This window comes from Carya illinoinensis, chromosome 5, assembly GCF_018687715.1.
Source record: "Carya illinoinensis cultivar Pawnee chromosome 5, C.illinoinensisPawnee_v1, whole genome shotgun sequence".
NCBI lineage: Eukaryota > Viridiplantae > Streptophyta > Magnoliopsida > Fagales > Juglandaceae > Carya > Carya illinoinensis.
Window position 1 is genome coordinate 8,365,676 of NC_056756.1, and position 20,217 is coordinate 8,385,892.

At 35.9% G+C, this 20,217-nt stretch overlaps 4 protein-coding genes across 6 annotated transcripts; 2 read left to right on the forward strand and 2 right to left on the reverse strand.

Moving 5' to 3' along the window:
* The first annotated feature begins 918 nt into the window (after nucleotides 1-918).
* LOC122309274 (NADH dehydrogenase [ubiquinone] 1 beta subcomplex subunit 9-like) lies at nucleotides 919-4,747 on the forward strand. Of its 2 annotated transcripts, none has more exons than XM_043122680.1 (6): nucleotides 919-1,125; nucleotides 1,284-1,325; nucleotides 2,382-2,463; nucleotides 3,051-3,106; nucleotides 3,783-3,856; nucleotides 4,488-4,747. In XM_043122680.1, the coding sequence occupies exons 1-5, from the start codon at nucleotides 994-996 to the stop codon at nucleotides 3,822-3,824; spliced, it is 354 nt and encodes a 117-aa protein (XP_042978614.1). In that variant the 5' UTR covers nucleotides 919-993; the 3' UTR covers nucleotides 3,825-3,856; nucleotides 4,488-4,747. The 2 variants fall into 2 exon arrangements, with proteins under 2 accessions (XP_042978614.1, XP_042978613.1); XM_043122679.1 differs by having other exon boundaries at nucleotides 920-1,125; nucleotides 4,508-4,747.
* A 2,453-nt stretch (nucleotides 4,748-7,200) lies between these two features.
* LOC122309275 (30S ribosomal protein S31, mitochondrial) lies at nucleotides 7,201-7,749 on the reverse strand. The gene has a single exon (XM_043122681.1). The coding sequence runs from the start codon at nucleotides 7,670-7,672 to the stop codon at nucleotides 7,415-7,417; it is 258 nt and encodes an 85-aa protein (XP_042978615.1). The 5' UTR covers nucleotides 7,673-7,749; the 3' UTR covers nucleotides 7,201-7,414.
* A 376-nt stretch (nucleotides 7,750-8,125) lies between these two features.
* LOC122309273 (epimerase family protein SDR39U1 homolog, chloroplastic) lies at nucleotides 8,126-14,056 on the forward strand. Of its 2 annotated transcripts, none has more exons than XM_043122677.1 (13): nucleotides 8,126-8,444; nucleotides 8,539-8,598; nucleotides 9,040-9,115; nucleotides 9,768-9,827; nucleotides 10,121-10,239; nucleotides 10,764-10,808; nucleotides 11,005-11,083; nucleotides 11,615-11,676; nucleotides 12,032-12,134; nucleotides 12,530-12,590; nucleotides 12,835-12,905; nucleotides 13,449-13,588; nucleotides 13,672-14,056. In XM_043122677.1, the coding sequence occupies exons 1-13, from the start codon at nucleotides 8,367-8,369 to the stop codon at nucleotides 13,771-13,773; spliced, it is 1,056 nt and encodes a 351-aa protein (XP_042978611.1). In that variant the 5' UTR covers nucleotides 8,126-8,366; the 3' UTR covers nucleotides 13,774-14,056. The 2 variants fall into 2 exon arrangements, with proteins under 2 accessions (XP_042978611.1, XP_042978612.1); XM_043122678.1 differs by having other exon boundaries at nucleotides 8,361-8,444; nucleotides 9,030-9,115.
* Nucleotides 14,057-15,495: 1,439 nt separating this feature from the next.
* On the reverse strand, nucleotides 15,496-19,751 carry LOC122309276 (ubiquitin fusion degradation protein 1 homolog). Its single transcript, XM_043122682.1, has 10 exons — nucleotides 19,624-19,751; nucleotides 18,900-18,952; nucleotides 18,406-18,483; nucleotides 17,878-17,902; nucleotides 17,752-17,784; nucleotides 17,525-17,646; nucleotides 17,292-17,422; nucleotides 16,529-16,749; nucleotides 15,871-16,130; nucleotides 15,496-15,775 (listed from the first exon to the last, which is right to left on the reverse strand). The coding sequence occupies exons 2-10, from the start codon at nucleotides 18,900-18,902 to the stop codon at nucleotides 15,677-15,679; spliced, it is 972 nt and encodes a 323-aa protein (XP_042978616.1). The 5' UTR covers nucleotides 18,903-18,952; nucleotides 19,624-19,751; the 3' UTR covers nucleotides 15,496-15,676.
* Nucleotides 19,752-20,217: the final 466 nt, after the last annotated feature.

Genomic DNA, 20,217 nt, shown 5'->3' on the forward strand with positions numbered 1-20,217 from the left:
GAGAAAAAAGAAAAGAAAGAAAAAGAGAGAAAGAGAGAGCCGGTTAGGAGTTTGGAGAGAGAAAGAATAATAAAAATAATATTTGAAAATGAAAAGTAGTTATTCATCTTTGAATAAACACTGTAGCAATTTATTCAAAATTATAGATATGCATATATCAATGCTGGACATTTTAAGGGCATAATTTTCAAATTCAAGGATAAAGATGAAGATAAATAATCCATTGCGGATGCTCTAAATATATCATTTCGAACCGACGACGTCGACTCGCATAGGAGCACTATGCCCCCGTTAATGGTTTTAATCTGTTATTTTATGATGTGTTATTAGATAATAAATTTATAAATTAAATATAATAAATAATTTCTAATCATTTAATATTATATTATATAACGATGAAAAAATAATAAAAATTGAAATAATAAATAACATTTCTCTCTCTTCCAAATTTATAAAACTACCCCCTGAAATTAAATTGTGGTTTTTATTATGAATTCCTTACATTTTTAATTTTTACAAATAACTTTCTGAATTTAGTCCTAAGTCATAACTTTCGCCTATCTCTTATTTTATTCCTAACGGCACACGGCTTGTAATACATGCTTACACAAAAAGTCGATTTCTGATATTTCGTTTCCATATAAACCAGCATATTAAAAAATAAATAATAAAAAATATTTTTTTAAAAATAACAAAAATAAAAATTTCAGATAATAAAAATTAAAATAATACATTTCAAAAGTTTTTTTTTTTTTTTAAAGAGTCAGTTGAATACAAAACTAACCGGAGATGAAAAATTACTTGTTAAAAAGAAGCTCGTAATCGACAATTTAGTGAAAATCAGGCAGTTAATTATAACAATAAAAAATCTAAGAAAACTCAAAACTATTTTGCAGCTAAACGGCGTCGTTGTGGTATCATTGCCTTGCCCCCATGACGAAGTGTTACTTCCGCAGCTAGAGTGTGCAGAGAGAGAGAGAGGTATAGGAAGAGATGAGCGTGGCATCGACAGCAGCGTACGCGGCTCGGAGAGCAGCGCAGAAGGAGAGAGTCCGGATTCTGTACAGGCGAGCTCTCAAGGACACTCTCAACTGGGCCGTCCATCGCCACCTCTTCTACGAAGATGTATCGCTGCTCAATTTCATTCTTCTTAGTTTTTTTTTTTTTTTTTTTTTTTTTAAATTTCCAATCCGATCTCCCGACTCCCTCACCTAACCTCAAATTTTGATTCTCATCTTCTTGTCACTGTTTTTTATTTTAATTTATTGATTTCTGTGTTTCAGGCATCGAACCTTCGCGAGCGTTTCGACGCCAACAAACACGTGGTTCGTACTCTTGACATTTCCATAGAATTCCGCTTCTATAGAACATTAATGCTTGATTTCTCTGGAAAAAAAATATATATTTTGGATTCAGAGTGGTAATGTAGTGGTATTTTTTGCTGAGAAAATCGTAGCTCAAAAGCAAACAATACCAAATATGATTGACGGGAAGTTCTTAGCGTGCCGCATTGGTACGGTTTTAGAATTTAATTCTCGCTCCGAATTTTTTTTTGGATACAAAATGCTTTCTCGAGAATTGAATTATATTTCTCAGTTTTAAAGAATTTTCTTCGAATTATTGTGCATATAAATTTATGAATGAGAGCTGGTCAAGTCGTTCGTATGAGGATTTGTTTACTCTGATTTTGGAAGAATTAAAAAACTCTGAATTTTAATAAAATCCAGATCCCTAATTAGTGAATTTGGAGCGGTTGAATTACTCTTGGTAAATGCCTGAGTTTTTATTGTTCAAATCTAGGAGAATCACGCAGAAAAAGAACAAATAAATAATAAAAATAATTGGACATGTTTGGACATTGGAATTGATGCTTATGATAGTTAGTTTTGAAAATCTTTTAACAATGCCAGTACTTAATCACAACAAACTTATTTTGCTGGTAAGTATGAACGAGGAGCTCACTCTCAGTTCAACACATAGCAATATGTTACTTGATAAGTAACATATAATGAAAAAACGAGCGCAATCAATGCTATATTAATCAACACCATGTGATGTGTTGTTTCCGTTTCCTGTAATTTTTATAATATCTTGAACTAAAGCAGTAATATAAGCTTGGCTATATATCTGTTGCTTACAATTTACATATAATCCATTCTAGTTTCGTTTTTTCCAGATCCTGCTATTGTTTTTACATAACTATAGAAAATGTAGATTAGCACGGGAGTTTCCCTGATATGCTAATATATAGGATGTGAAGCAGTGGTATTTTGAGCTAAAGAAGGCATATAAATGCACATCTATGTGACTAAATTCCGTTCCTTTGTTTTGCTGATCTGTATGATCATATTTTATTTTGATTTGTGTCGGTACATTAACAGGAAGACCTTAACACTATTGATAGATTGATAGCTGATGGTGAAGCAAACTACAATAAGTGGCGTCACCCTGATCCTTATATTGGTAAGCAGTATGGTGGAATCTCTGGAATCTAAATTTCCTCTTGAACTGCAGTTTGTTGATACCAGAAAATCAGAATTTAAATTAAGATCACAGGAAGTCCTACTCCTGCACCTTGGTAAGAAATTGGGTTTTTTTTGGTCAGCATGTTGACCTTACTTCCAAAAGGTCTGGAGATTACAGATAAAGAGAGAATCCATTTTGTTATATTTGGATCTTAACATATAAATCAAGTTTATGATCCTTGTAAGTTTGGCGTTTGTAATACTTTTGGGATATTAGACAAAATCACATGAATTGACATGAGGATGAAGGCCTTTGCAAATGTTTTGATAAGTTATTGGTCATCTTCACATTATGCATCTTATTTTGAAAATATGCATCAAATGGTGCTTATCTTTATAGTTTAAGGTTGCATTTGGGTAGTGAGGTGATCTCAGATATTCTATGAATAGTAGTGAAAAAAAGTAATAATAAAATATTGAATAATAGTAAAAAATAATGAAAAGTAATGATAAAATAATGAATAGTGGTGGAGCTTACTTACTAGTATCATCTTCTTCTTATTTTTTCCTTCATTTTTTTTGTAGTTCCTTGGGCTCCTGGTGGTTCAAAGTTCACTCGAAACCCAACTCCACCATCAGGGGTGAGTTATTTGGTTTACCAATTGTGTTTTCCTCCCTTTTCACTTGTTTACTTGATCATTTTCATGGACATGATGTAGCATAACTTATTGCCTTGGCACATTATGTATTTTAGGTATTGCATTATTGTTACCAAGTGTGCTGCTACATCCAACTTATTGTCAAATGATATGCTATGCCAATTTCTAGTTAGCAGTTTATTTGTTATGTATTTGCGAGAATTAGGAATATTTGGTAATGAATGGGTATTCTTAAAAATGGGCATCTCATTTTTCCCCTGGAAAATATTCATTTAGCTTCTATGTATGTCAATTGTATGGCTGTGGTGGACATATGATATGGTTTTTCTTTTACCAAGACGAACCTTTGTATATGAGTATTTCTCCTTCTACCTCATAAATGAAATCCTAAAACTTGAATATATAGTGTAAAAAAATTGGTAAAGAAAGAGAAAGATTCTATAGTTTTGGGCAGAAGGGTTGTTTTATTGGTTTTACTGTTTATTTTTCATTGATGTCCCATTATTCCTCTCAGATTGTGAGGTGCGGTGGTAGTATTATAGCTTGGTGGGTATTTCAGTTCAATCAGTAGCCTCTGAGACTTCACCGCACTTGTTAGTTTAGTGATGGGATTTGCATTTGTTTCTGACACAGTTATAATATTTTGTTGTAAATGCAGATTGAGATAGTATACAACTATGGTCGAGAAGATAATGACTAAAACCTGCTTTCTTTCTGCAGTAATAAATAAAGGTTTGATCTGTGATTAGTTGCTTGGTTTGTATTATTTGCTGCACCTTTTTCTAGTTTGGGTCTGAGCTAGTAGCTTAATGAGGTGAAATTATTTTGTTTTTTTATTATGGGTGCACAAATCACTACAACGGGGTAGAATTAATATGAGAAAGTGAGCACTTAAATTTTAGGTCGACCTAGATTTGGTTCTTTGAAATAGAGTTAATCATCAATAAAACCTTTATTACTCATAAAATAAAAGGCATTAAGGATGATTGATGTTCTTTTTAAAAGGGAAAATATCTAATGTAGCATATACAATGCGTCTTATTGCTCAATCCCCTCAAGCATTTGTGTTAGCAACATCTTTAAAGTATGGTCAATTGGAAGGACTTGGTCTCTCGTTCCTTCTTATAGATATTGTTTTGATATTTTCTTTATAATTAATTTGTTACGGAATGAATGACCTGAAAGCTTTCCTTCTTAAAACCTTGTTCCTTAGGTCGGTGGTAATAAATTTTAACGGGTTGTGTCCCTGAATTTCTTATTTCGGTTGTAAATCCTAGTTAGGCATTACACATATTTATCCGGATTCCTGTGTACTTGTACCATGCCTATTACCTTATTAATATAACTTCTTGATTACCTTTAGAAAAATGGTTACTGCTGCAGATCAAGACGATCAACGACTCTCATGGTGATTACCAAGGCTGTTGTCTTTGAGGTGTTTCTTATGTCATGCCAAATGGCGGCTTTGAACTTTTTAACGGTTTGAGACGTTCACTTGCTCATTGATGTGTATTTGGTTTTTCCTTGAAATGGATCACTGAAAAAACCGAAGTGCCTGATTTAGCTGCTACATAATTGCAACTTTAGCATAACTTTTTTCAATGAATAACTCTATTCCCCTCATCGTCTCCAATCTTCCCTACATTTTTCCAGCCCACAACAGGGCAATTATGCAAACATAAGGTACCATTTGAACAGTGAGTTGAAATGAGTTGAGAAAAAAGTTGAATAAAATATTATTTTTTAATATTATTATTTTGAAATTTGAAAAAGTTGAATTATTTATTATATTTGTGTGTGAATTTGAAAAAATTATAATAATGAGATGAAACACTTCTTGTATCCAATTAGGCCTTTTAAATCAGTCTTTCCCACCATTTGGTCCGGGAGAAAGAGATCCTACATTTGCCAATATTTTTCCCCGGTAAATTAGATGAAAATAGATTTTTTCAGTGTCTTTGATCTGAGAAATAGAATTACACCATTATCCTTGTAGAATAATTTACCCATTAAAATGCGAAACATCATCCAGAATACCAAGGGACTGCGAGTTGATACTTCCCTCTAAGATTAATGTTATAGATAAAACTTCAAAAGGGGGGCAATATTGACGAAATGTGGTTGAGCCCCTTGATTTTTTCATAGTAAGGAGAAGTCTTACAAACTCAGTTAAAAGAAAAAAACATGGGCTGAGGGAAGTTGAGAAAACTAAATAAGGAGTGCTACATACAAAGAGGTTACACAAAATTAATCCTATAAACTAACGTGGGTCTATATGAGCCGTCAGATTTGCATTATAATAAAAATAACTTTACAATCTGATAAGTCACGTCAAGACACTTCAATTTATATGATTACTTTTATATCATCACTTTGTGGCTAAAGTATTTTTCAAACTAAATACCCATCCAACTTGTAATGATTACACATTTCTGAGTTAAGAAGATGTGACCAAAGTTTTCTACACCGATGCAATATAACACGAAATCCTACGATCCCAATTTGACGGTTCACGCTCAAGAGAGGGAGACCCATATGGTAATTATGATTGCTTGATGCCCAGAGACAATCGTGTTCATAGAACAAGCGGCAATTTTGGTAATCCTTCCTCGGAAAATACTTTCAGTCCCCAATTTTCATTTTTATTATGTTAAATCGCAACTGTCGAAACATTTGCAGCAGCAAGAGGAGGAAATTGGCACTCCTCAAGGTAGGAATCTATTTTTTTGGTAGCAATCTTTTCATGACGTTCTTATGCACAACACTAATGAAACCAAACTGCTTTTTCAGGGTGATTTTCTTGCTGCCGTCTCCTTATATCGCAGCCTGGTGGGCGAAAAGTTCTTTTTTCCATAGGTCCATCCTGCAAGTTTTTCCCCCCATATGCACCTCTGATCTCTGCTTTACTAGCATCCTTATCTCTTTATCTCCTCAAATTTTCTTAATGGAAATGTCACAATAAGACAATGGAGCAGAAGCGAGATGACAATCTGTGTAGTTATTGCCGGCATACTTGTGAATCAATCAGTCTTTATGCCATTATGGGCCATTTACACCGGAACCTAGAGGAGTCAAGAGATACCATTTCCTAACTTTCTCATTTGGAGTTGTCACCATAATATTTGGCCAGACTATTTGTCTAGCCAGTTGCAGCAGGATTCATAATGGCTGCAACAAGAAGGATAAAAGTCACCATTCTATACTGCACCTTGCATTATTGTAATGCTACTTGGAATAATTTCCTTCTGATCGAGGCTCTCAACTATGACTTCGATTATCAAGTTTTCCGAATGCTTTAGTTTCCGAGATACACATCCCCCAACCTTAACTTGCATTGCAGGACCAGTCTTACAAGATGTTTTGTTGTTGTTGTGTTGGGGAGGGGGGGGGAAGCAAGGCTTCACATGAAATTGCCTGTATGTCATTAAGTATATTCAATATCAGCCCCCTCCTATTTCAGATATATTGTCCTGATAGTTGGGCACATGGAAACCCTACTATGACTATCGAGAGTCAACTACACCAATCATGTTCCATCACTCAGCACTCTAAGATCCATATCCGCCCTGAATCATGAGCCAAAATTCATTTACCACGTGTTTAACATAAAGCCTACCCCTGTTGATGTAGCAAGTGCAAGTTCGATCACATCATTCATCTTGGCTGTTCAACCTACATCTCTGAAGTAACGCGAAGAAAACATCCTAGCTAAGTTAACCTCCATCCATCAAATTGTATATCATTGTCTTTAATATTGTCCTCCCGAGCTTAGGTAACACACCAACTAAGGCTTATGCTCTCATGCAGTTCTCTAATACGATATAGGACGGAACGAGCTAAAGAGAATCTCAATTCTAATAGCAACAGATAACAATCTCACCAGGTTTCTTTCCTATGCATTCTTCTAAGACTTAGAATGGATTCTTCATTTTAATATCTTCGTTTTTTTAAACACGACATGCTTAATCTACCTTCCATTTGGTTGCAAAGGAAGATTTAGGAATATATATGCTCAAACATAGCCGCAACAAATAGATATATAAGGTTCATCAGGGTGAAAGTATATTGAACAAAAGTAAGACTAGAAAGGACAATTTTTCTTTCTCTCTTGCACCCCAAGCAGAGCATTAAGGAATCATTAGAGTTTCATCCTCGAAACGTACACGAGAAATTAAAATTAAAATCCAGCAAATCTTATTTAAAAAAGACAAGTCGTATGATAATGAGAAAGGGAAAAAACCATCTATAAAAATTAAAACAACTACAACATAGAAAGATAGAGAGAGATGATCAGATGAGCTTGAAAGGGAGGGGCCAAGGAGTCGACCTGGGGACCTCGACCTTGTCCTTGATTCGCTCAATCTTCTTCTCCTTCTTCGGCCTGGAGTTCCCGTACGACCCCTTGAATCTCTTCCCCTTCTTGGTCTTCTTGTCCCCACGCCCACACAGAATAGGCTCCGCTGCCCCTCCTCCCGCTGATGTTAGGGCAGGTCTGTGGGTTATCATCACCCGCCTCGATACTGCGCCGCACCACTGCATCATCGCCATTGCCTCTTGCTCTTTTCGCTGCACATCACTCGATTCGAAGCCGCACAGACTGCTCTCTCAATTCTCAAGCATGGGCCAAGCTTGCTTTGTTGCGAAGTGGAATACTGATGGGCCGGATCTGATGTTACAACAACTTTATGAACCCAGAAGCATTGATAAATTACAATTTGCCGGTGCCCGAACATAGCTGTTATGGGCCGGGCTGGCTTTGTTCAAAAAGTCAGAGAGATGGGCTGTGCCCGTAATACAGGGAAGAGGGTGATGGGCTATGCCCGTATACTGAAATGCCAATTTCATTATGATCCAATTTAACCAAATACACGTGTTTTATTAGACACAGTCAAAGACTCAAAACTCATGTAATTGTAATTTGTAACACCTTCGTATCGTTGTTTAATTCGAACGTTTTGGGTCGAAACAAGCACCGACTGATCTTGGGTGCTTTCAACTTTCAACGCACGAGAAACGACTCGTGGGCAATCCGACGGCCGGTGTCAACAATAGATGGATATGAGATTTTTGATTGCTGTGGCTCCTTACCGGACACATAAATGAAACATTTGCAAGCATTATTCCTCTTTCTCTCTTTCATCGAATTCGGAATTCGCTTTCACGTCCAACACAGAAAGCACATTGGCTTATCAGACTTTTCGAGTCCTAGAAGAGCTTCGAAGAACCAAATTCATCGTCATCAATGGAGCTCTTCGGAGCAAATGCTTTCTCGTGGACCCACTCCATCTCTTCCTCGATTCACGTCACTCGCTCATTCTATGTGAGAACCCTTATTTGCGTTTCTTTATCTTCTTCGCCATTGGCTCTTCCTTAGTATTTACTCACGCAAACAATCCCCCTCCTTTTATTTGAAGGTTAAGACGTGTGAGACTAGGAGGTTCAGGGTTTGCTGCAGTTCTGATAAAGACCAGAAGGTATGCTTTTTAATTCCGGGTTTTCATGTTAAAAAAGAAAATTGTTACTTTAAGAACCTAAGTGTTGTAATTTGTAAATTTGTAATATGGTACACCGTACTACTTGTTACTAGTGTGGGATAGTAAATGCATTGTGGATTGGACTTGTTTTTCTTCAATGGCACTTGTAGGTTTAGCAAATTTGAACTACCGTTTTCATTTAGATAGTGAATGGTTTACGACTATACAGTTACCTTCTCCGATTCTACTTTGCAAGTTGGTTTTGGATTGATGAGCTTTATTACAGCTTAAATTTATTGAGAACAATCGAACCTTTGGCATGGCCCTTCTTTTGTGGCGTGGTCAAAATTCTTTGACCGAAACAATTATATATTTGGCATTGTTATCTTGGTTGACTCTGGTTCCATGGAGATATCATTTACGCTTTACAGGTTGTTGTAGGCAAATCAGATGACTGTATCAGTGACTGGAGCTACAGGTTTTATAGGTAGAAGATTGGTGCAAAGGCTGCATGCAGGTGAAACATCTTTCTGAAGTGTTTGTAATGCTACAGCTATTCTGCAAATATAGGTGCATTGACATTGGTTGATTGTGTTTTTTCATTAAATCCTTTTCTTTGGTCCATGTTTACTCATGATGCTATGGAGATTTCTACTTCCAGTCTTGGACATATTCAATTAAGTATTCGTGTGTTGTCTGTTTCAAGGGCCTTTTAACATTTCATACTCTTAAATTATCTGATGTTTCCTTTGTTTTGGTAGCTGATTGGTGAAATTACACTCCGAATGCTATATAAATTCTGTACCTGAATTTTCAAACCCCTAGATATTGTTTACTATGCACATTGTATATGGTATCGCTAATAATCTAAATTTCCTCATTTCTTTTTGGGTCCTTGAGTTCTCATTTTGTGAACTACAAGTGAACAAGGCGCGTTTAGACCACAAGCCAAATCCAATTTCTGTTTGGGTTGTATCTAATTGGTTCTTGGTTCCACCAAGTAGGCTACATTGCCTCCTTATACTCAGATGTCTACAAAATTGAAGCATAGATGATTAACCTGGTTAATTTGTCGTTCAACTAATATCATTTGGTCTATGAGCCTCTACGTGACATGTATGAAGTTTGGCTACCTTTAAACTTCCCTTTAATCCACCTTTTTCATGCAGATAATCACCGCATTCATGTCTTGACACGCTCTAGATCTAAGGCTGAGTTAATTTTTCCGGGTAAGAAGGTAATGAATAATTGAATTCATTTGATTGGTGCTTAATTTTTTTTTATGAATAAAATAAAGGATTTGCAGTACTTAATTGAAAATATAGTACTCATTATGGATGGTTACTCTTTTGAAAACTTATTCAACTGAGAAGCTCTTTCTCAAGAGAAATGTTTTCAGTTAATTGCGGATATTATTCAGTTTCAAAAGAATATAAGCTGTACATTTTTGCCTTTTCAGTTTAGTATATTTATTTTCTAGAATATTTTGGCATAATTCTTGAACGTATCCTGGCATTTTTAGTCAAGGACTTTCCAGGAATAGTGATTGCAGAGGAGCCAGGGTGGAAAGACTGCATTCAAGGTTCCGATGGTGTTGTGAACTTGGCTGGATTGCCCATTAGTACACGATGGTCTTCTGAGGTCAGCGTCACTTGCTCATGCAACATCCTATTTTCACATTATTCAACCCATTGCCTTTTTAGTCGCAGTTAAGAGTTAGCTACGTGTAGCAAAGCTGCATACTACATTAAAATTTCCATTGCTTTCAAGTTACCTTTACATCTTTTTTTCTGGGTTTAAATTGTATGGTCTGCTACCAATATCTGTTTTGCTTATCCCCTTGCATTTGAAACATAGATTGCATCTCATTTATTAAAAATTTGTATCGTGGTGCCAAGCAACCCCTGCTGGATGTGTTGGGATTTCTAAAGTCATTAGACAAGTCAACATCCATCTTTTGTGTTACTAAATATTGCAGTTTTGTTGTCATATGTTTCTTTGTGTAAATGGTGTGCGATGCAGTTTATATGATTTTGACATGTCAGTCTGCAATGATGCTGTAAAATAGTAGCATCATACGTCACAATGATATCAAATTGAGTGAACACCATGCATCCTAATCATTTGAAGCCAGTGACACGTTTTAGTTTGTTTTTGTGCTCCAGATCAAGAAAGAGATTAAGCAAAGCCGGATTAGAGTAACCTCAAAGGTCAGCAGTCATTGGCCAATGCCAGTCTGTCCACATATGCAAAGTCAAGAAATTTCCTGCTCTCTCTCTCTCTCTCTCTCTCTCTCTCTCTCTCTCTCTCTCTCTCTCTCTCTCTCTGTGTTAATGCAAAAACTGATGAGCATTTACAGTTACTCATTCCTCTTTCTGTATCTGACTGTTTCAACTGATTGCGAAGGTTGTAGATTTAATAAATGATGCACCAGATGCAGTTCGGCCTACAGTTTTAGTCAGTGCAACAGCTGTTGGTTACTATGGTGTGCATCTAGAACAAACTTTTCTAGTTGTTTCATACATCATTATTTTCCTTCGACTTGTTTTGAATATATGTTCTGTGATTAAGACATGTCTGGGATTGCCGTGGCGTTCAACTGCAGAGCATATTGCAATATTCACCTGAAACTTATTTTCCCGCTGATCCAATGTTATTCTATTGTCTGTTGTTTTGGATGATGTTGCTATAACTACACCTTATGAAACATTTAATGTGGAAATATTGACGCTTCCAAAGAATTTTTAGTATTGTTCAATAATAAATCTTGTAGTTGCTTTAGAACCATATTGATGAGATTGAAGCAAAGCTTTATGTACCTCTCTCTCTCTCTCTCTCTCTCTCTCTCTCTCTCTCTCTCTCTCTCTCTCTCTCTCTCTCTCTCTCTCTCTCTCTTTCTCTCTCTCTCTCTCTCTCATGGTCTCACATGCCATATCTTGGTTTAACTTGTGGCTTTTTTAATCTATAATGGTATGCTTTACCCTTTTATTCTTCTTTTCTATTTTCATTTTCCCAGGCAGTAGTGAAACACAAGTATTTGATGAACGGAGTCCATCAGGAAATGATTACTTGGCTGAGGTAAACAAGTTGCTTTTAGTTTTCTATTGCTATGTTATGGAATTCCTTTCAGTTAAAATATCCTAGTCTATCACAATGAAAAGTATGATGAGATAACTTTGTCTTTGCATTGTATTTTCCAGTGTATTACTTTCATGATTGATAAACCATCAGTATCTATGTTCCCTACGTAGTTACGGCATTCTTTGTACTTCACATGGCATTGCCTATTCTTTTATTAATACACTTTGATTACTTATAAAAAGAAAATGATTGATAAACCATCTGTGAAGATTATCATAGTTACAGCCTCCACATATTTGGATTTAATATCGCATCAATGTTTTCATTTTAACCAACACTTAAATATTTTCAGGTGTGTAGAGAATGGGAAGCTACAGCCCTCAGAGTAAATAAGGATGTTAGATTAGCACTTATACGCATTGGCGTTGTTCTTGGTAAAGATGGCGGTGCTTTAGGTATGACTAATCTTTAATCCCTTGCATCATATCCTTATGGACTCTATTTCTCACTAAAACCCTTGCCCTCAGAGTAAATAAGAGTGTTAGATTAGCATTTTTCACATTGGCGTTGCTTTTGGTGTTCCCATTTAAAACATCAACCTGAAGAGTAAAAATTGACCAATCTAGTCAGGTTGTTCACACTTGTGTTTTTTTTAGTAGAATCGAGAGTTTCTCAGAATTATTACCAGCATTCAAGCTTGTTGTTTTCTAAACAAATTATAACCTGGAAATGCTTTTACAATTGTATGATTTATCCTTCCAGAGTAGCATAGTATATATGTGTAGAGCTTTACCATATCAACTGTTGCTTCTGCCAATGTACGAGTACTTATATCTTTGATCCTCTGCAGCTAAAATGATCCCTCTCTTCATGATGTTTGCTGGTGGTCCTTTGGGCTCTGGGAAACAATGGTATTGTACTCAATTGATTTTTGATGCATAAATACCTTGTTTTTTCTTTTTTTTAATCAAAGCAAAAGTATTTTTTAACAGTCCTCATCATGATACACTACAACATATAATGGGTTTTCACTTTAGATATATATCAATCTACTGAATTGGCCAAAACTTGTGTTGAGATTGATTAGCCAATGGTCCCTGTATTTACCCCTTTTCCTTGACAACCTGAACATTGATTGCTCTTGTCATTGTGTAGGTTTTCTTGGATTCATCTGGATGACATAGTGAACCTAATATATGAAGCTCTTTCCAATCCATCTTATAAAGGTAGATATCATAGATACTTATTTGTGTATATGTACTTATACATTTCATGGGATTCTTTAAGGATGAGGAGAAATAAAATATTTGACTGAAATCAATGCACTCTCCATCCCACACTTCCTTCTATTTGCTATCTTCAGCTTGCAGGCGTGTGGAAATAACTACAACAATAACATCTTCTGAATTTTGTCATTGATTTTTATGTTACAAAAGAAGTGTTGGTCATTCCCAACCCAACTTATTATGGAAATCTATTTTCACATTTCTATGAAGCGTGATGCTTTATTAGTAATATTCATATGTGATACTTTAGAATTAAACTAGGAATTCTTCGCCCATTAGTATCCCTTTCATTGCAGTTGCATTTTTAACTTTTCAAATCTGTTGTTGATTCGGCTTCCAGATATTTTTCCCAGAGCTTATAAACCATTAAGCTTCTAAGCTTGTTATTTTTTTCCACGCATCATGTAATGCTATTGTAGGCATCAACCCTAGTTTTTGTGACTTTACACTAGTTGTGCCTACTTACTGAAACCTAAATGGCAGGCGTTATCAATGGAACTGCACCAAACCCTGTTAGATTGACTGAAATGTGTGAACAATTGGGAAATGTCATGGGCCGGCCCTCATGGCTTCCTGTACCTGACCTTGCGCTCAAAGCAGTCCTTGGTGAAGGTGCTTCAGTGGTAAGGATTTATCAATTTATCAATTTTCCCATTCTCTCTGGTCATCGGAACGTGCTGAAACACATCAATTGAGAACATTGCAGGTTTTGGAAGGGCAACGGGTGCTCCCCGCTCGAGCCAAGGAATTGGGTTTCCCATTCAAGTACTCCTATGTGAAAGATGCACTTAAAGCCATTCTTTCGTAGGAAAGTTGGCGCATCATGTGACATAAAATAAACGGGTATTCTTTATTCTTTGGGTCAAAGGCTTTGAGGCTCCAGCAAACATCAACAAATTGTGCAGTTTGAATTTATTCAGTCTGCATGGAAATTGTGGCCTCGTTTTCTCGTCTTCGAACAGTTCTATGCAAAACTATCTTAGCATGCCCATCATATTGTGTTGGGATTTCTTCATCGTGTTTTTACAATGTTTCTGATGTAGATTGTAGTATTGCTTCTGTTGATCTCGTAATGTACTCTCATTTAGAAATTATGCTGTACGTCTCCCACTCCAATGCTTGCGCATAGGTCTCCACGGGGGAACTTGGCAATCAGATGAAAAATCAGTTAAGAGGCTGGAATTCAATTTGGAAAAAGACCAATAGAAGGAAACGACTATAGCCCGTTCGGTTTCATAGATGGTCTCCCCCACTTTCATTTCATCTAATTTCAACGTCCAAATATCATTTAAATACAAACACGTTTTAATTTTAAATTTTCAACTTTTTTATCAAATCAATACAACTTTTTCAAACTTCCCAATAAAACATAGAAAACAATTTAGTTTTTTCTAATTCTAAAATAAAAATTATATTTTAACAAAATTTTAACTTTATTATATTTATTTAAATTTTTCACTCATTTTTTAAAATTTTATAAAATATTTTAACTCAAATAATTTCACTATTATTGACAAATTATTTTACTACTATTTATTGATTTCTCATCACATCTCAACTGTGTAACTAAATGAGACGTGTTATATATGCAATTAGGGATGATTAATAATAATTAATTATGATAATTTAGGATTGTGTTAGGATTTTATATTATCTATTATTTGAATAAGGGAATAAATAAATATTAGGAGTAAGTTTAATATTTAATATTATATAAACCTCTTTGGTAAGCCTCTGTAAGATCATTTACATTAATAATAAAGGCATCGAATGTGGAATCAATGTTGTTAACAAATTTAATTTATTGATTGGGAGACCTAGAATCCTTCCAAGTGCCCTACAAAACATATTCGAGATTTCTGATATTATCTAAAGTTATCCCGTTAGGTGTTGGATTAAGCACGCACGTAACACCATGCCAAGCTTTAGGGTATTGATAAGATGATGGCAGGTGAAATGAAACCATCGGCCTTGTCGGTGGGTTCTTGTAGACAGTAGAACTCCAAATGCGTATTGATGGCTATCACTCGCATAGCTTTGTCTCACATGACAATTAGTGACCTGACCTGAACTTCCCCTTCATATGCAACCAAATACCAAACTCAACACTAGAGAGCATTTTTTAAGAACCCGCCTCTCATTACAGGTACACGAGAACACCGTGAAGGCGAACTGAGTTTTGCCATAATGGCCTTTTCTGCGAAGATAAGCTAATAAAGCGGAACCCCATTTTCACTCAAAACTAAAATGCTAATGTCTTATAAATTAATCCTCTCATTTTGATTGGCTCATGCGTTTTAGATTTTTTTAATTAATAATTAAGAGTGAATATTAGTGTATTGATGTATTTTTTTATTTTTAAAAAATATTTAAATATGCTTTAAAAAAGTGAAAAGGAAAAAAAATAATTAAAGAGTGACATTTAGCCTATGGAACACACCCAGCTGTCACCAGCGGCAGCGTAGCAAGCATTGCCCTTTTCACCATCCAGCCAAAACTCCTAAAATAAGGCATATTCCTACTTCCTAGATTTAACAGAAAATGAGGTTATTCTTTTCATTTCTTCATTTGACATGTGAACCTACTGTTTCATCCTTTTGATAACACAACATCCCAGACGAACACATAATTCTGTTGTATTTCCGGATCCATATAGGTGCAGGTGATGGAGAACAAAACAAGTCAAGAGCAGTTGATTGTTTTAAAGTTCATCAACCCCGCAACGAGTACTTTTTCCCAGAGAATGGCTGAAACTTCGGCTCTTCTGTCTTTGGGGGCTGCTCTTGTTTACTCTCTTTTGCAGCTTCCTTCTGCATTAATGAAAACGCAGTTCAGAGGCCTTTCGGTTAGCGTTTTTATTGGTCCCCCCCTTTAGAGAAGACAAATGATGAAACATCAGTAGTACCTTTTGTGTTTCTTTGGGGGTAGTGCGGTTTACATTTGTTGATCCAAACACAAGCTTTCCCTGAGTCTGACGAGTGTTGCTTTGTGAACTAGATCCCGCAGAAGGCTGAGCATTACTGGTGGCAGCAGCGAGTCGCTTGTCTTTGGCCCCTGAGGAAGAAACTGATTGAGGCTGATGCATCAGAGTTTTCCCATCCAAGCGTCTTCCTACTCCAGTGAAAGGGCTGAATTTTGGTTCAGCTTCAGCTGAAGCCTCTTCAACTGCAAGAACAAAAGAGGTCATTTCTCTTAAAGACATGATGATAAGCATTTACAGGATTTTATAAACAATACCCTAGATTAAATTGATACTAATTTCCTATTCAATAACAGATAAAAGAAAGCACTCCCATGATATTAAAAAGGATTGCAACTATGATGAGACATCAAGTGATTCTACCATACTATGAAACTTTAAGCACCAAAATATGAAAATATTGAATCAAGATAATTTTATGTCCCCTCTAAATAGGTCATATGCCCTTCTTCCAGGATATATGGTACAGGAGAGAAACCACAAAGCACATTCACTCCCCATTATGAGTAAAAGCAGCCACATCAACTGGAGAAATAAATCGAGACAAACAACACGTAACAAAGCAGAAAGAAGACATGTGCACCTTGGGCAGCCTTGCTTGGAAGAGCAGGTGCAACGGGTCTTTCAGGTTCCTTGTAATCCAGGGGAGGTGCGAAGTCCACCTCACAATCTGTCTCGATGATGCTTATTGCATTAGCAGGTTTTGTTTCTATAATATCTATGTAATACTTCTTGTTGTTATATGCCACCATAATACTGTCCCCGGTGGTTAAACATGAAAAATTCCTTAATGTTGTCTCTAAGCTGCATGACAAAAGCATGTAAAATCATTTACAGATCTACCACTACCTAGGCAATACACAACAGGCACAGCAAGATGAACAATAATTTTACATGTTAGAGAAACCATAAAATTCTAAGGGAATGACTAGTTGACTGAAGGACTCAGAACAGGGAGTCAGCACTACATGGATAGACCACATACATATCACACTATGGAACAAGGGATGGGCATGACAAGGAGAGAACAATAAAGTAGCATGCATTATTATTTTAATAAGTTGTTTCTATTTTTCTTCTAGCTTATAAGGGCCCTTCATTTTAACTCCGTTCTTCCAAAGAGAATTGGCAGTGGGCCTTTTAGTTCAGAGTAGTAATTGAGCTATCAGAATATGGAATATCATAAATGTGTCAAAAACAGGACAAGGCATGATGGATGCATACATTCATAATCAATCAGATCAACTGCATGAATCCCTTTCTTTGCCCAAAAAAAAAGTACAGCAGACTCAAAATACCAAATATGCACTAACTAATATCATACAACGAAAAACTCAGTAACTCACATTGCTTTTGGATTAGAGATATCCAAAAAGTCCTTCGTGTGGGGTTGCAACTTGACATAGGTTCCCTTCGGAAGGGTCATATTTTTTACACGAACCATGTCCCCCTCTTGTAAGAGCATGTTCTCCATCATCTATATAGAAATAATACAAACATAAAAGGAATAAAGAAATGAGAAAACATCTCTAATAGTAAATTTACCAAGCAAATAACAAAAAAGATTTTGAATCCCCACCCAATAAGGCATATAGATCATGCCTTCTTCTGCAATGAACTCGAGAACCCCACAATGAGAAATCCGCTCAGCAGCATCATTCCGAAGTTCAAACAACATAGGATAATCAATATGTAAAGATGCTGCAAGTTTTTTATCCACATTTAGCATTGTTGATATCTTGAGTACAAACTACATTAAGCGCAAGTATAAGACAGCATATTAGAGGTTAAATTAGACGCACTAACCTAGGCGGTCCAGAGCTGAAGGAGGCATTATAACTGAAACAAAGATTTTTAAAAAAATATATCAAGAATAAGACGCATAAAACTGAAATCCAATCATAGCAAATGGGATGAATTTGAATAACTTACTTTTATCACCGCTTTCGATTTGCGGCTGCAGAAAATATCACAAAAATAATTAGGATTATAAACAACAGAAATATTGAGGAAAAAAAAAATGTCAGCTTCCAAAATTAGAGAGAGAGAGAGAGAGAGAGAGAGAGAGAGAGAGAGAGAGAGAGAGAGAGAGAGAGAGAGTGTCCTTGGGGCCAAAACATAAATGACCAAATTGGTCGTCTAACTAAAAATGAAAAGGCTAAAAAAGCCTGAAACCTAGAATTAGCTGTGCTACCGATGAAAGTTATCAACCTTGAACACAAATGATCCAACTGTTCAGACCAAGTGCATATAATTCACTACTGTAAAGATTGAAAACCTCCCGATGACAAAGTCAAGCAAGCCTTTCAAGATCATCAAAGGACGACTTTAGCATGAATTTATTTACTCTATAATGAATTACTATGACACCAAAGAGTTTCAACAAAGCTCAACCATTTTGCAAGTTATCTCAAAAGCATATTAGTAGTCTGAATTGATACAAGATGAAGAAATTCCAACCTTCTCAATAAAGGATGCCGGGTAACATCGGTATGTCTGCTCAAAAGATGTCCCATGATACCCATATCCATCAAAAAACTGCAATTTCACAACCAGAGAATAAAATATAACGATGAAATCATCCATCATAAACAGGAATTCATTGACAGTAGGACATAATTAAAATTATACGAGATAGTTAACCGATTATAAACCATCAATTCTTGTCCCAAATCTTTTTTCCCATCAAGGTTCACTGAGCACTTCACATTTCACCATAATAGAGTGAGAAAATGCACGCTTCTCAATTGCAAAAAAGCCAGACACAACATGCATTGTCCTGGACAGTTAATCAATTATAAACACCAATTTTCCCCAATCAAGGTTCACTGAGAACTTCACATTTCACCATAATAGAGTGACAAAATGCACGCTTCTCAATTGCAAATAAACTAGCCACAACATGGATTGTCCTCAAGTGATTATGCACTAAAGAACTCGGTAAATAAGCGTACCATTTTCGACGGCGTAGAATATAAGACCAGATAATCGAACCTTCCGAAGCTCCCTTTAAGAACAAAAAAATCCCAATGTTCAAATATAGTAAACCGATTAAATAATCTCAGCATGAAAATGACTACGCAGGGGGACTCGAAATAAGTTTAATTAGAGTTTTGTTAAAGACCGTTGTAGCCTAAAACAAACAAAAAAAAGTTCCTAAATGATACTTTCTTGAACTCAATTTCTCTTAATGGGTTTGTAAAGAAAATAAGGGTTTGTAAATAAAATGTAAAGATTAATTAATAGCAACGTGAACGAAGCATTAATCAAAAGACTCCAAAACTTAAACAGATGCCATTAAATTTAGGGACGAGAATGATAATTGGGCAAACAACCCTAGGGCCCCCGTTCGGTTACAAAAGTACCACAGGAAAAGTTCGGGCTTCCAACTCCTGAATTTCAATCATATAAACCTAAACTGGAGCTGATAAAACTGTAAAGCCTATTACTTTTTTTATTTTTATTTCTACATTTTACCAAAAATAGACGACGCATGACGAAGGAGATTAGAAATTTAATTCTTTTTTCCTTGTATCGCATTAACTTTCTCGGCAAGCAAACTAGCATAAGTTGGATTGGAATGTAGAAAATAAAAGAACCTGTTAGATCTAAGACCAAATTTAGATTAGAAAGAAAGAACGAAAGCATCGAATTGAAATTTAGGCGAATTGAAATTACCAAAGAGAAGGAGAGACAGAGAGAGAGAAGATCTTGTAATGATCTGCGAACACGAAACGCTGAGAATTGAAGACTGGGAAACTGTGGAGGAAAGATATTTGATTGCTTAGGGTGGCTAAGATGCGCTCGCGAGCGTATTGTGCACTCTACGTCGCTATCTGCCACGTGTACCACAACTTTCTCCAGCTTGGGCCTCCAGGCCAGCTTTATGTGGTCCATTTGGGGTCTCTAATTGTCGCGTAAGATGGGCCTAAATTGACCCAAATAGAAATGTAGCAAGCCTTTCTTTTTTCTCACTACGGATAAGAGGATAGCATTTTCTTTGAAGAAAACACACACACATATATATATTACACTTCTATCGTATTGTATTGAGGTGACATTATTAACAATCAATACGCTTTATTCTTATAATAAATTCAAAATTTGATAAATATACCACATTAAAATAGTAATACAAGCATCTACATATCCCAATTCCATTTATCATATCTATGAAAACTTGAACCTAAACTTGGAGCAAGAAGGAAAAACACAAACCGTTAGGCCTCATGCCGCGGCTAACATGAAAGTTATGGGCCGTAGGCTCCAAAT

Bases quoted from the DNA above. Each gene is read 5' to 3' on its own strand.
- LOC122309274 (XM_043122680.1), top strand. From the start codon at position 994: ATGAGCGTGGCATCGACAGCAGCGTACGCGGCTCGGAGAGCAGCGCAG. The intron at 1,326-2,381 runs GTTCGTACTCTT...GTACATTAACAG, and splicing joins TCGACGCCAACAAACACGTG to GAAGACCTTAACACTATTGA. The intron at 2,464-3,050 runs GTAAGCAGTATG...TTTTTTTTGTAG, and splicing joins TCACCCTGATCCTTATATTG to TTCCTTGGGCTCCTGGTGGT.
- LOC122309275 (XM_043122681.1), bottom strand. From the start codon at position 7,672: ATGGCGATGATGCAGTGGTGCGGCGCAGTATCGAGGCGGGTGATGATA.
- LOC122309273 (XM_043122677.1), top strand. From the start codon at position 8,367: ATGGAGCTCTTCGGAGCAAATGCTTTCTCGTGGACCCACTCCATCTCT. The intron at 8,445-8,538 runs GTGAGAACCCTT...TTTTATTTGAAG, and splicing joins ACGTCACTCGCTCATTCTAT to GTTAAGACGTGTGAGACTAG. The intron at 11,084-11,614 runs GTGTGCATCTAG...TCATTTTCCCAG, and splicing joins AACAGCTGTTGGTTACTATG to GCAGTAGTGAAACACAAGTA.
- LOC122309276 (XM_043122682.1), bottom strand. The intron at 17,785-17,877 runs GTAAGTTATTCA...TCTTTGTTTCAG, and splicing joins AATCGAAAGCGGTGATAAAA to TTATAATGCCTCCTTCAGCT. The intron at 15,776-15,870 runs GTACTACTGATG...TCATTAATGCAG, and splicing joins CCCCCAAAGAAACACAAAAG to AAGGAAGCTGCAAAAGAGAG.